We start from the raw sequence: 16,117 nt of genomic DNA, 5'->3' as shown, positions 1-16,117 counted from the left end.
TTCTACTTCGTCAGTAAATTTGTTAGGGAATTTAAATTTATAGGTTCATTTTTTGTTGCTCTGCTGAAAATTGTAAAACATTAAGCAGTCATTATTGTTCATATGTGTACAAGAATTTATATATATTTCTATACATATATATATTTATATATATTATGCAGTCATGCGTGTATGTGTGTTGAATCACCACAGCACACACACCCCCTAATACGGGTGGACAAGGACAGCATTTGTGTCAATTTCCACCTGGCACGGCGTTGTGTCAACCATTGTAATCATATTTCCCTTTTTACAAAACAGCAATAACATCGTATAATACAAAGTGAAAAAAGCAGCTGGGATTGTGAGCGGAAAGATGTTGGATTATGGGGTCCGAATGCGGTAGGTTTCTGGCCGATAGGGGACTGGGAACAGTACGTTTTACGCTACAAAGCGACCCACAAAACTCTATAGAAATTCAACGGAAAATCGCTTAAATTTTTCTTTATTCCTCTTTTTTTTTTCTTGGCTTTCTTCACACTTCAATGGACATACTTTGTACGTGATGTTGTTTATAAGATATTCTAGTCTTAGGTGCCATATTTATTTACTTATAAAAGTCTTTTAAAGCACCAGCTGATAGGTGTTGTAATGTTGCCATAAATTTGAGCTTTAAGAGTGCTGAATAACATTTTCCTATGCTACTAAATTAACAGTAAGTGTTGCATATTTCTTGGCTTAGGAAAATAAATGTTAAAGTAATTTTAGTTACTGTGAGATTAGTACAAATTCAAGTCCTTTTTTTTAAGCTAACAAATGAATTAGCCAGAGGTCTTTGAATGAAATCATAAATGGTGTAATGTACAGAACTATCAGATCTTTACCTCTTATTGCTGTTAAAATTATTTGTCAAATACAGAGTAGATATATTGAAAAGATATTTATAACAATTATAATAATTTATGACGTATTAAAGATTGGATAGATAAAATAACTTGTTTAATAAAGTAAACGTATGTCGAAGTCTTTCGGCATTCTAGTTCAATCTACTAACATCTAGCGTACACAAAGTTTTCCACTTTCCGATGTCAATTTCTTTGGCTGTTAGATTACGCATACGGCACATTGCTTTTGCCGTTTGTTTTGTGTAAAGGATTTTTTTTTTTTTTTGACTTGGTACAGGACAAACGGGTGTTGAAATTCGACTCAAAGCGAGTTAAATGTGTTACAGTGACTTTGTTTTGGGACATAGGTTGGCAATGTCAATATCTTGTGGTAGCAAAGGACGTGAGGACGTGAAGTTATGAAATTGATATTATAGCATAATCGTTGTTGTCATTTTGTGTGACCTACATATTGTTGCTGCTATAGAAAATCAAAGTAAAAAAAAAAACAAGTGGTAAAAGCTGTAGTCGAGATCCCGACCATAGGATACCCGTTACTCATTTCAACATATACAGAAAAGAACTTTAAAAAAATTACTTGTAGTACTTTGAAAACATTAAATCGTTACAACTGCCGTTCTACTTGTCCGTTCTTGATACGATTCAGTGGGATAATAGATAATAGAAGGACGGACATGGCTATAACGACTCGGCTGTTGATGCTGATCAAGAATATATATACTTTATGGGGTCGGAGATTCCTCCTTCTCCCTGTTACAGACATTCCAACGAACACAATAAACCCTTTTACTTATTTTTTAAGTAACGGGTATAATAAAAGATAAACAGAAACAGAAACAAGAACATCTAACCGTGAGCGTTTATTTTATGAGCAACAAACATGATACGAAACAGAATTTAAACCGAGAAGACTCAAATCAAATGTAAACCGAAACTGAAATCCCAAAAGTGTGAGACGTGCGCCGTTTGTATATGCGAATACTACGGGAATATGCAGATTTTATGCTAAAACTGAGGTGTTGAGGGAGTTGCACGAGCTTCTGACCAAATGAAAGAGAATAGAGCGATCCGTATATGTTGAAATTTGAAAAGTTACGTTTCGCAACTTGGTTATTTTTTCGTGGCTCGTATTTTCTGTTGACATTGTCCGTGAGTTGTTTATTATTGCTGTTGTTCTTGTTCCATTGGATCTAAATTGCATAACCAGCAATAGCCAGTAAAATAGCGAAAGGCAATCAAAATATATACATTATGTATTTGCTGTCGGACACTGATTATTACTGTTGCGCTATGTTGACAATATTTCGCTGTTTTCCCAACATTTGATTAGTTGTTAGTTTTACATCCATTTATTCTATTTTTTTTTTTTTTTTGTATTGCTGGCATGTCTCTACGGAATTTCGAGCTTGTTTGATAGCACACAGTTCTTATGTGTGAAACATGGTGCGTTAAAGTTCTTCGAAAACAATAGTTTATTTACATTGGTTGCCATATTAGGATATGAGAGCAGTAGTCTTAATTTAAATTTTTATCAAGCTAATTTACTAGTCGTAAATGTAATGATCGTTTACATATATGCATATGCTTAAGGCAATCATAAGTGGACGATCATAATTCGAATGTGCTTAATTTAACTGTATGTTATAGCAACAGAATGTTACTATGTGTATTATTGTATGTTTGGTTTATAATACCCCTACATTGGTTGGGTTTTACGAATATTAGATTTGGTCATACTACAATTTAGTTAAGCTATGAATTCAGGATTATTGTTGCTCAGAATAAGATTTAAACTTTGCTATAAGTAGCTCTAACAGTTGAAGCAAAAACTGGGCGTTAGATTAAATATTGTAATAGGATTATAGTTGTTCAGCTAAAAGCAACATTTTTATTTTTCTACGATAATCTGCCATTTATGATAACTAGGAATTACCAAGAAAAAGTAAAAATAGACTGGAAATAGCTTAGTATTACACGGATTTAGTTTGCGATTTTTTCTGCAAACCGTTTACTTGAAGTATCTGCAACGCACGTTGAGCGCCAAGTTAGCTAAGTAGAACTACTTCTGCTAATGCATTTACGATTTTAAGTCGAAGATTGAGTAAGTTCACTTTGCAAAAATCTGAAAATAAATATCTTAACGCTAAGAGTTTATATTCTCCACTTTCAAAAATCATAATTAGGATTCCTATATCGAATTCGTGAGCGCTGTTTGCTTGTCTCACGTGTGTGTCGTGCTTCACAATTTGCTATCACGTATTCATCTGCCAACGTCTGTGTCTGTGGGGGATCAAGTGGATGGATCAGGGTGGTTGGTGTTTCATCTTAAGCCAACTCCAGCCAACGGTGGCATTAAAAATGTAAGCGCCTTAAATATTTAATATTACGCATACGACATGTTGCGTCAGTTTGGTGCGGTGCCGCTGCTGACATTTAAATGAATTTTCAATAATTTTTCTCGTCGTTATTTCATATATATTTTTCTGGTTTTCTTTGCTGTTGTTGTTCTCGTTGTTACTACTGCTCTTGTTGTTTTTGTTGTTGTTGTTGGGGCACAGCAGGCGATAGAGTTGGCTTAAGCACTTAGCGTCTGGCTGACAGATAGGCGACAAGCATTCTTGGAGGGACAAGAGACAGAAGATAGGCGAACACAGGCGACTGGCAAAGTCAAGTCTTGGGTCTCAGCTATCGCCAAAATGCCATTTGTGCAAATCTAATAAATAGCAAACCGCATTAAATTCAACAAAAAAATAAGCAGATGAGAAGAAAAAAATAACTGACGCCAAAGGGGGCCTGACACGGCAGCTCGCACGTGTCAATGGGACTGGGTCACAAATTTCATTATGAAAAAAAAAAACATATATAATAATAAAATGTGAAGCGTCGCACATTCAAATCCTGCGCTAACTGGCGAATGTGTGACACGGTTTCCTCTTACTCTCGATGATGTTGTGGTTGTTGTTGTTGTTGCTGTTATGGGCTGCTGTTGTTACTTTGGGGATTTACAGGCGAAGGTTGCTTCCGTTGGCCTCCGTGCAGCGCAGCGTTGTGTAGTTTAGGCCAAATTAACATATCACACAAGCCGCACTCGTCGTCGCAATCATCGTTGGGGCCAATCCTAGTAGCATGTCCTTGCCTGGCCCGTTCAACTCTTGGCTCTGCTTGACTTGTCACTTTGAGGCGAAGCCAAGGTCTGTACATATATATATGTATATAAATATATAGGCCTAGGCAACTTCCCTTTTCACGTCTGGCCCATTAACTGGGCCAACATTACACCTAGACATCTACTTCCCTCTCTCATTTTAAGTGCTCAGAGACGTCATGGCTCATATCACATTCTTGCTGCTTGCCGATATTTAATGCCAAGGAATTCATTATGAATCTGAGGGCTTCGAAAAACGAAAAACTTGCCATTAAAGCTGTAACACACCACTTTTAATATAATAAGCGTCTCTGAGAGGTTTGTAGAAAGAGAAATGTGTATTAAAATCAGACACATCCCATAAAGTATATAAGTACATGTATATTCCTGATTAGTCGAGTCGGTATTGCCTTATCCTTCTGTTTAGTTTAGAATTATTCCCCTCCAAATTTACAATAGCGTTTACCCTCAGTTTTCGAACTTATACAGTCCTGTTCCTTTTTTCATTATATTTTACGAATGTCAATCCGATAATTAGACCCGAATTTCCCATAAATTTCCCTGATATTTTCTATATTTTCCTGTCGTATTTCCCTTCTCCGGTTTAGTGCTGCAGATAGAATTTATAGTGGTTTTAATTTAAAAACCGTCTTTTCCAGTATAAGAAAAATTTAAAACTGTTTTTGAAGAATTAGCATTAATTTTCAAGCTTCATATGGCAAAAAAAAATGTTGCCTAATTTTAGGGTTGAGAAATTTTTTTTTTACGGAGTTGTCAGCTCCGATACAATGTCTGATTACAAAACTAATATGTTTTGTTTCCATTCAATTAAACCCAATTTTGTCCAAATTAGCCTTTTAAAAAGTGTATAATTGTTTCATATTGTATTTCGCTATAGTGAAAGCACTCAAAATGTTTTTCTAAATATGTACCAAAAAATTTACTCGTTTCTGCACATAGAAGGGCAGCGCTACTAAATTACTCATTTTTTTCACAAATACTTTCGGAAATTAAAACAGGTTGAGCAAATCCGACAAATCTTTTAGGTTATAATTGAGGTATGATTACTTAAAAATAAATTAAAACGCAAATAAATAATTTAAAATTCATCTGTGATGAAACATTACTCCTAAAACATTAAAGTTTTTTACAAATATTTTGGTTTCACTTTAATTTTATCCTAAGCATGCCAAATTCATCCATTTTTCTCTACCGAATATGAATTCAATGTCAAGTGAATTCAATGCGTATTATCTGGTCGAAAATGAAAACCAGAACAGGTAAAGCAAATTCATTTTCTTAAAATCTAGCCGAAAGTGAAAACAGGAACAGGCCCGATATTATATTTCGAGCTTTTTATGAAAATTTCATCTTCGTGAGGCATTTTTTAGACGACAATTCTTAGGTTTGTGAAAAATATTTATTTATTTTAAGAAAAGTCGTCTAAGAAATGTCTTGAGAGGCTACATTCTGAAAAGACGAGAAAAGATGGGTTCTTGTTCAATCTTCTTATCCTATTTACAAATTTCTTTTCGCTCGACCGATGCCTTTCCAAAAAGTGTTTCTTTCTTTAAATATTTTATTACTATATAATTGAATTTATACCCTGTGCCAGTTAAAAATGGGCAAAAAGAGTAAGTTCCTGGATCCCATTAGTGGGAAAGGCTATAGTCGAGATCCCGACCATAGGATACCCATTACTTATTTCAATATAAACAAAAGTACTTTAAAGAAATTACTACCTAAAAAAAAGTACTGCATACTTTTAGCTGATTTTTTTAAGGTTAAAATAATAACTTTATAAATAACTTTGGTTAGCTAATACTTCCGTTCTACTTGTCCGATCATGCTGCGGTTAAGTGAGATTATAAATAATATTAATAGATAACGTTAGTTACCATAAAAACTGTATTATCTTAAAAACTGAGGGTGTGGTGGTTTTGTGGGGGCGGAAAGGGGCGTGGCTTAAATTTGAAAAAAACTTGATCTGCGTGGGGTCGATAGAAATCTGTGTGCCAGACAAACAGACGGTTTTTCACGATTTGCGGGGGCGAAAGGGCGTGTGAAAAATTTAAAACAAACTTGACCTGCTCCAACGCATTTGGAGTATGTGGTTGAAAATTTGGTATCTCTATCTCTTATAGTCTCTGAGATCTAGGCGCTCATACAGACGGATGGACGGACAGACACGCGTGGCTATACCGACTCGGCTGTTGATGCTGATCAAGATTATATATACTTTATGGGGTCGAAGATGCCTCCTTCACCCTGTTACATACATTCCAACGAACACAATATTCCCTTTTACTTATTTTTTAAGTAACGGGTATAAAAAGCGGTTCATAAACCAAACCGCAAGTTCAATGACAGCAAAATGAACAAATATTTCACAAACGGCGTGAGCTTTTCTATCAGATCTTGGAAAGTGTCTGCATATCTTAAACATGGCAACGCATTGCTGATACTCCGTCTCTCTCATTTTTTCTTACCCTCACTCTTTCTCTGTGTGATTCTCGCACACATAACATTTTGACAGTCGCCGATAAGCACACAACTTTCAACTCACACAATGTCTACAATTCCTTGACGTTCTATTGTTCCCAACTCTTGCCCAACTCATTCCCCTTTTCTTGCACTCTCCATCGACTTGTTCCCCATGACACATAGCATAGCTGTTGGATTGCATGTGAAAATATGTGTGTCTGTGTGCATGTGTGCTTTTTTACATTATTTTTTTTTTTGTATAAATGTGTGTGGTTATTAGTGTGCATACCTTTTAACCAAGCAGATTAATGAAAATTGAAATTGCATTTATCGTTGATAGCCCAAACATTTGAACAATAGTGCAACTTCTATATCCGCCTCCCACTCTATTTTGTTGTCTTTTATTTGAGCTCATCCCCCTCTTTCCACGCTTCTTTCGGCACATGTAAGTCTCTCTCCTCTTGCGCTCTCTGCCCACACATTTGAAACAAAGAGCAAAATGATTCATTGTGTTCTATGAATGCAGGTAATATTTCTGTTCTATCTTTTGCTCCCTCTCTATGTGTATATCTATCTCTCTTGTCCTCTTTCTTGTTATTTCCCACTCTTTCCCACTCCGAAAGCTTTGTCGGATTGCTTGTGAACGCGTCTTCTTCTTGTTTACCTGTTTTTGTTTCATGTTGTTTGCTTCCTTTTTTCACATACCCTGTACCTATTAAACTTGTATAAAAATAGGATATAATTGGGTTGTGAAAGTATATGTCACGAGCACTAATAGGCATAATCAACCCTATATCATAATTTTGCTCAGTTCTTCTTATTAATCGAATTGCATTAGCCATCAGTTTTGGAGATAAATATTATAAATTATTATATATTTGGACATTAGCATGGTGGTTTCATTTCTATCAGGAAATCAAACCGAAACGAATAACGGTTCCCGTAAGTCCCGAAACATCTATTTCGGTAAAAGTTGCTATTTCGGTTTTGTCCTTTCGATTCAAGTATCAGTACCGGTACGTACCGGTACAACAAATCAGTTCCATAAAATTTAAAAATGTTTAAGTTTGACCTAGCGACTTAACAACTCAAAATTGTTGACCAATTTGGCATGATGAACGTACTTTTTACGATATAAAGCTACAAAGGAATCATTGCATTAAAATGGAAACCAAGATGCAGAGGGCTAAAATTGTTCTTGACGAATTTTATTAACTTAACAAGTCAAAATTTGTGACCAATTTGACATGGTTTTCGCATATATTAGCAGCTCACTACCGACGGCAGCCCGAGATTTAAAACTGAAATGTTAAGTTATATTTTATAAAAAAAAAAAATGATTTGCATACAGAAAATAAAATAATAAAGAATTTTTTAAAAATGTTTCGGCATTATTCCCTGTTTTCTATTACGTAATATATCATTATTTTTCAAGCTGTTATATAAAGGATAAACACTTAATCTTTGGATACTACATAATCTGTATTTTCTTCAAATATCATAACTATCAAATTGAAAACAAAGAAAATATTTAATTTGAATGCTGGTTAGATTTGACGAGTATCTATCTTGTCGAGCACTCTTACTTGTTGATAGTATTACTATTATTATTGCTGCTGTAGTTGTTGTATGTTGTGGGTAGACAATAAAAAGCATTTCATTTGAATAATGTGAAAACATTTTGTTAGGCAACTTAGGAGCCGCCTCTTGCCATATATTTTTTTAAAACTGCTTAACTGACACGCTCTCTCACTCTTTTTATCTCTCTCTTTATATTTCTCTCTCTCATTCTTTCTCTCTCACTTTGTATATATCTCTCTTAGTCGCTCTATCCGTTGCTTTTTTGCCTCACACTCTGCATTGATTGCCCATTGATAGGAGACCGTCAGGCAAACAGAAAGACAGACAGACAGAGTGACGGCTAGATAGACGGATACCATGACTTGGTCATTGTGCCATTAGCCCAATAGCTTTGTAACTAACAGCATTTTTTTGGGGCCTATGACCGAAAATTGGTCAACCTAACGAAAGGATTATACTTGAATGTAATTCAAAATATTTTAATGGGATTTTGATTATATTAAATAAATTTATGTTAATATTTATGTAAATTGTTTATTTCAAAATATATTTTAAGCATTAATTAAAATAGAATGTTTAAAAGAAACATTTGTATAAATTAAAGTTCGGTTCGTATGACGTGTTTTAAATACCAGCTGTTCCAAATTCAATTTTCGTAGGCATTTCTACTTTAAATTTCCTTCACAATTCTCTTTTTAACTGCTCCTAAATATATGCAATAAAAATTTCTATTAAATTTATGAGAGAGAGTTTTTACTATGAGTTAAAAAGTTTACTATATTATAATAATAAGCCTTCTAATTTGCATTAATAAGTAATTTTTCCTGGGGCTTAGTGTATTTTCTAGTCTGTATTTTCGACTTTTATTCGCTGCCCCTAGAAGCATTCCACGTTTTCAGTGAATATATATATTTAGTATATGGGAGATTGTATTGTCGTTTATCAATTGGAAGCATATATGAATAATTTGTGCCGTTGACCGGAAAAGGGGGCGGGTCTAAACTGGTTTGAAACTGTTGCGCGGCTGTTAAACCAAAACAAATAATCACTTTATTGAAATCATGTTTGTGGCGCGTAATCGATTAGCTAAACATGTATGTATGTGATCGATAAACTTTTCTGTATGCACACACAAATATGTACACCTAGTATATAAATCCAATTATTTATCCTTTTCGTGAGATATAAGTCAAGACACGTTGTGTAGACAAAGTTCAAAGGAGTCGTCGAATAGCTACTAATTATTGTACTTGTTTGCGGGCACTTGGGCAATTAACTTGTCAAGCCGAAATCGATAAGCGTCGCTTATCGCAAACTAAATCACAATTCGATACTTGATGTGTTGCAGTGAAGAAAAATTGTACATGGATGGTAAAAGTCTAGTGACGAAAGCATATTTTAGTTCCAAAATATTTGATATCCAATTTTGTGACGAACAGAATTAAGTTTAATATAAAAATTTTAAATAAAAATATAAATGAATAAAAAAAAAGAAAAAACACGAAAATTGGAATTCTGCACTGTGCGCAAAAAGGGTGAGCTTCTTTGTATATAAAAATTACTTTTTACGCAACGCCGAATACCTTTCCTACGATATATAGGACATATTTGTAGCTTCTATAGTTTGGAAACTGTTTGGATTTAAATTTTTGCGGTTTTTTCAAAAAGTCGTAGAACAAACATTTCTAGATTTTCGAAAAATGAATGAATCCCCCATCAATAAATCTAAAGTTTTTTAGCGCTTTGATGCAAACTGACAAGCAAACCAAACAAAAATTTCAAATTTATTTTTCTTTTGAGCCAGTTATCGGATTTGGGTGATCGAGGTATCAATCGACGCGTATTTTTGATAACAATTTTAAAAGGCTCCAACAGCCCCATTTGCAGCAATCATTTAAATTTTGCCCCTCCTACTTACACCCCCTTATCTCATGACCCAGGTGAGTTAGAAAAGGTTTTAGTATGCCATTTTATAAGTCAGGGCTAAACCTTTGCGCTCGATCTGATCGGACAATCGTAGCAAATTTTCCATGTTAGCTGTATATATTGCAAGTCGCCTTTCGCACCCTTCGTGCTGCTTTCGTCACTAGCGCGAGCTGCCGTCCGCAGTGATAATTATCATAAAATCTGTCTTATTTCTCAATGTCTTGATTTTTAAATTTTTTAAAATCAAATAGTCAATATATTTCTTACACTTACAAGAAAAAGAATAAAATCATAACGATCCTTTCAAAAATCTTTGCATTTTCGCCATGAATATAAAATTATTGTTTTTTTTTTTAAGAATTGTCATCAATGATATTGATTAGACTTAAGTTATTATATAAAAATATGACTATACTCATTATATTATATTTGAGCGAATAATATAAAAGTGATTATGTAATTTGGATTTTTTTTACTGAAAACAAAACTCACTTTAAATTTATTACTTGCTGGTAGGATTTTATAAAAAGAACCCAATGGAATAACATCACAACATTTTGCCTACCACAAGTCAATCACAATTTCTGCAATAGTTGATAGATAATTGGCTATTGATTTGTTTTAGTGAACGTGGCCAATAATAACATGTGATTTTTATTTTTTTTTTCGGTCAAATATAATTATTATAGTCGGACTTTTGTAAAACCATCAAAATTAATCATTATCATTGATGAAAATTTTTAAAAATCATCATTCAATCATTATTACGTAATTTTATAATGTAGCTTATATTGATTACGCTCCCTGATTAAAATAAAAGCTTATCAGTGCCAGAGTTGCCAAGGCTGAAGCTGTCGGCTTGGCGTTTAAATAGTACAGTCTGTTACTAGTAAACAGTCAGTAAATAGCAAACCATTGAAACCATGCGTTGCCAGTTATTTTTAATCGTCTTCAGCTGCTGCTGCATCTTGTTGGCCTACCCGTTAGCTCAGCCAACTCATCGAACTCACCGAGATCCGCCAACGCCGTCCACTCAGCCAAATCCACCAACTTCACCAACTCCACCAACACCACCATCCATTATTTGCATCAATCGCCTGTATTTTTAGGAATTTTGGGATGTCCGCTTCTTTCAAATACTTCCCACAAATTCTTCTATTGAAATCGTGTGTTCTTCCCATAGCTGTTCTTTCCTTTCGTCTCTTGGCACAAGAATGACTTTGCTTTAAGTTTTTATCAGGCACAAATGATAATATTGCATGGAAACTCACTCTACGACATTTGCTTCTGTTATGTCAAAATATGAGACCAGACTGACAACAGTTTTTTTTGGAATACGTCACCTTAGATTAATACACCTGGTATCGGAGAATAGAACCGAGAACGGACGGAGTCAGAGTAAATTTATTCATGTAAATAAATTAATTAGAATTCGACACATTACGCCAACTCCTGCAACTCAGCTGCTGAGGTAAAGATGGTTGACCAAGGATGAATTCGAGACCAAAAAGTTAGCCGAAACCGTTTTAAATGCAGCAGAAGCGTCTAGACTCTAGATAATGCGATCAGCTGTGCGAGACTACACTCATAGTTATTATAATAATTGGGATTTAAATTAAGTTAATTAAATTTGTGTTGATGCGTTTTTGTTCACAGGTGTATATTTAAAATTTAATTTAATGTGACTTTGTACTTTCAGTCACGCAGGGCAGTGAGTACTGATGGGAGAATAGAGCTGCGAATAGACGGAGTCAGAGAACATTTATTCATGTAAATAAATGAATTAGAATATGACATATTACGCCAACTCCAGCAACTTAGCTACTGAGGTGAAGATGGTGCTGACCAATGAAGGATTTGAGACCAAGAAGTTAGCCGAAACTGTTCACAATGCAATAGAAGCGTCTAGTCTCTAGATAATACGATCAACTGTGTGAGACTACACTCATAGTTATTATAATAATTGGGATTTCAATTAAGTTATTTTGTATTGATGCGTTTTTGGTCCCAGGTGTATATTTAGATTTAAATCTATGTGACTTTGTACTTTTCGGCACTTAGGGCAGTGAAAGCTGATCGGAGAATAGAACTGAGAACATACAAGGTCAGAGTACATTTATTCATGTAAATAAATAAATAACAATACGACACATTATATAAATAAACATTGAACTCATATATGAACTTTGTTTCTCCATAAAGTTGCCTGCTGTATATTCTGAAATATTAAAAAAATTTATCTGAAAATTGTAATACACAAATACGCATAAAGTCTCAAGCAAAATGAACGATAATACCAATCTTGGTGAGCAGCGTGAACGCATTGATAATGCACTAATTAATGCCATCGATGACATGGATCGAGAGCATCTGCGCAAATTGCAGCTAAAGATGCACGGTTGTGCCAAACGCTGTTGTGCCGACATAGACGCCAGTGCAGATGCCGTGCAACGTTGCGTGGATCGTTGCCAGTTGCCGCTGACGCGTGCACGTTGCTATGTGCAACAAGAGTTAGCCGAATTCGAGTCGCAGCTGGATCATTGCATGCGCCAGTGTGAAGTGCTGGCCAATGAAGATTCTGGCCGTCAATCTGATCGCTGCTCATTGGACTGTGTCGATAAGTATGTGGCGTTATTGCCGGAATTATTGAGCGCTATGCGGGTTACTCTAGAGAAGGGCTTATAACACAGTCATATACACACACACACATACTATACATATAATTAAAAAATTAATTAAAAATGTCGCACTTAAATCAGTGCCAGACTCGGCCAGCTCCGGTTGTCGGCTTGGCGTATAAATAGCAGTGTCTGTAACTAGTAAACAGTCAGTAAAAAGCAAACCTTTAAAACTATGCGTTGTCAGTTATTTCTAATCGTCCTCAGCTGCTGCTGCTGCATCATGCTGGCAAACCCGGCAACTTCGGCAACTCCGGCAACTCCGGCAACCCCGGCAACCCCGGCAACTCCGGCAACTCCGGCAACTCAGGCAACTCCGGCAACCCCGGCAGCTCGAGCAATTCGAGCAGTTCAACCATATCAACCAACTGAGAAATCTAATTTAAGATCCGTGGTGGGGTGACAAGGTGCTGACCCACGATGACTCGAGCAGAAGAAGGTGGCCGTAACCGTTGTCAATGCATTGTCAATGCATTGTCCAAGGACAATGATCAGTTGAGGCGCTTGGATGATGCGATCAACGATGCGGCCTTACATAGTTATAAGAATAATTCGGATTTAAATTAAGTTCTTCTGTGTGGGTGCATTTATGGTGGGTGCAATAAATGAGCATGCTATAAATTTTATAGCAAGCAAAATGAAATAATCAAGCAAGCAGCAACAACAAGTAGCTGGCCATAATGTGCCAACTGTTGAGTTTCCTTCCGCTTCCGCGAGCGAAAGCGCTCTGTTACTCTCACACTCACTCATTTACTCTCAATCACCCAGTGCCACACCCTCACGCGCTTTCTCTCTCACACGCCGAACAACAACATTTGACTGTGCCGGCATCGGTGAATTGCCGAATGCCGAATGCCAAATGCCGACAACAGCGTCGCTGACGATTGTTATGCTTACAGGTGTTTGTCTTGCTTCGTCCGTGTGTGTGAGTGTGTGTGTGTGTGTGGGTGTTCTTTATGTGCATGTCTTGTGCAACTCGTGCAACACTCACACACTCGCTCGCTCGCTCGCTCACTCACACGCTCGCCTCTGCGTTCGTACGTTTTGTTCATTTGCTCGTTTGCTCGTTTGCTCGCTCTTTTCCTGCGCTCTTTGTCTTGTGTTGATTTTATAGCGCTCTCAGTGTGTAGCCTGGTGCTTTATATTCCTGCGGCTGAGGCGCCATCGCATCAGTTTCATTTGAACGCTCGACAGGGCGAGTTGTGCAGCAGCAACAACAGCAGAGGAGCTGAGATAGAGTCAGAAACAGTAACAGCAGTAAACAGCAGCAACAGAACACATTGAGAAGCATAACGCTCAACATTCAAAACATACTCAACTCAAAATCTTCTTCAATCATCTCAATCTCAGTGCTCATGTTGCGCATCAAAATCAACAACATCATCATAAATAGTAATAATAATAATAATAATAATAACAATCAAAGTTATCAGAAACTTGCTATCAATACATTTTTTTATTGTTTGTTTGTTTAACACTAAAGTGCAAGTGCAGTGCTGAAGATTTAACAATCAACTTCTACAACATCAACACACAATATTTAAACAAAAAATTTGAATTACCCATCGAAAACGAATAAAAACAATTTAAACAAATATTGTAAAAAAAAACATTTTCAAGTCAAACTAGACAACTAAACAACCAAATAACTCAAAGTTTATCACCTTTTCTTAAGTCTGCACAAATTTGATTTGTGCTTGTCAGTCTTTTTTTTCGGTGTAAGAATTTTTTGATTGTTTACCGCACAAAATGTGCACAAAATTCTCATTGGATTCGAACGACTGAAAAGTGCGTCGTTCTCAGGACATTTTTTTATAACGGTAAGTTCCCGCAATAGATATTTCTATAATATATCATTTGAATGTAAATATATACAAGCTTGTCCGATGGGTATAAAAAACTTTGGGACAGAGTTGAAATATTCGATAAAGTTTCGAGTTAGTTGAATAATTGGTTGAATTGTTGATTGAATTTTTGTGAGTGTGTGTGTGTTATAAATAACTCTTTTTTAACAGTATACGCCAAAGGTTTTTTAAATTTATGACATATCATATTCCCTGAGTCATTTGGGACTGTAAGTTTGGCTACACAGTTTTGATAAAATTGTGAAAATTTGTAAAATTCGAGTTTGTGAAATTGTTAGTCAGTTAAATTGTTGATTGAATCTGTGTATTGTTTTTTTGTTTTGGAAAGTGGAAATGAGTTTTGTTCTTTGGCTTTGATTTCTTTCTTAATGCGACATATTCCTTATATCATATGGGAATGCTAAAGTTCAACAACAAGTTTTGCAATATATGAAAAGTTTTAGAGAAGTGAAAATTCGGATTTGTTAAATTGTTGATTACATGTGAAAGTTTTTAAGAGATTTCTCAGAACAATGCAATTGATCAAATTACGTCGTTAGCTCTAGGAATGTCAATTGAAATATTTGTATAAATAACTGAGAATTATTGTTTGAGCTTGTAAATATTTCACGTATTGATATATTATCTCTTTATTTTAATTCAAGCAATTGCTAATAGATTTGTTGACTTCAAGACTTCTCAATATATTATTAAGTCATTTAAAATTCATCTGTTTATCCACAAAATTCTCGAGTTCTTAGAAAATGTTAAGTTTGAAACAAAAACCTTTGTGAATTTGTGCTTAAATTTCACATAACCATATAATATTTGTTACATCAAATGCCCAATTTGATTGTTTTATTATTTAAATTTTGGAAAGGCATTAATTAATATATGTATATTTCATTTGCGGGAAGACCCGCTAGGGTCCAATCTAGAAAGCTTCGTGGAATTTGATTCTGCCATTTCCCTAGCCTGGTATCACGTATACGCCGCATGCGTCTATTAAACGGAATTGTACAAGCGGTGCTGCAAATTAGCAAACTGACTGAAAATTTCAAGAAAATGGCAACAGTAACAGCAGTAGGAACAACAAATGCAGTAGCAACATTAACGCACATTCAAACTCACGCGACAGGCGAGGGCCGCTTAAGAAATTATAGTCTTGAAATACTTGCTGAATCGATCTTCTTTCTGATATTTTTAGCATTTATAACTGAATAAAGTTCTATAAAATCAAATTCAATATAATTATATATCCCGTAAACAAATTTCACAAGTCCCAACTGTTCAAAAATTATAACCAAACAGTTAGAAACTTTTGGTTCTAATATTAGGATTAATTCTAAGAATTATAATTTTTATAAGATGTAACTTCTATAAAATGTCTAATTTTATAAAACTTGTACAGAATTGTTAGCAATTGCAAAAGAGGGAAAATCGTAAATATAATAGTTAATTAATTAAAAAATGATATAAATTAAATTTTTTTTAGAATATTATATAATTCATTAGCAAATGCTATAATTACAATTTGTATGAAATAATTTAAAATTTTGATAAATATCTCGGCAA

The 16,117-nt window shown here is 35.0% G+C and overlaps 3 protein-coding genes across 3 annotated transcripts in view; all 3 read left to right on the top strand.

Moving 5' to 3' along the window:
* Positions 1–16,117, top strand: part of LOC117794012 — a 59,532-nt gene that overhangs the window by 17,822 nt on the left and 25,593 nt on the right. The gene's annotated exons all lie outside the window — the stretch shown is intronic.
* LOC117794001 (protein FAM136A) lies at positions 12,183–12,872 on the top strand. The gene has a single exon (XM_034634467.1). The coding sequence runs from the start codon at positions 12,304–12,306 to the stop codon at positions 12,703–12,705; it is 402 nt and encodes a 133-aa protein (XP_034490358.1). The 5' UTR covers positions 12,183–12,303; the 3' UTR covers positions 12,706–12,872.
* The window catches only part of LOC117794035 (eye-specific diacylglycerol kinase-like), a 139,183-nt gene continuing 136,852 nt past the window's right edge, over positions 13,787–16,117 (top strand). Inside the window, exon 1 of the mRNA XM_034634494.1 lies at positions 13,787–14,518. The gene's annotated coding sequence lies outside the window, so the exon portion shown is untranslated. The remainder of the gene's footprint in view (positions 14,519–16,117) is intronic.

This window comes from Drosophila innubila, chromosome X (genome assembly GCF_004354385.1).
Source record: "Drosophila innubila isolate TH190305 chromosome X, UK_Dinn_1.0, whole genome shotgun sequence".
NCBI lineage: Eukaryota > Metazoa > Arthropoda > Insecta > Diptera > Drosophilidae > Drosophila > Drosophila innubila.
The sequence above is the reverse complement of the archived record's forward strand: the minus strand, read 5'-3'. Positions and strand labels throughout refer to the sequence as shown.

Coding starts and splice junctions, on each gene's coding strand:
- LOC117794001 (XM_034634467.1), top strand. CDS start 12,304: ATGAACGATAATACCAATCTTGGTGAGCAGCGTGAACGCATTGATAAT.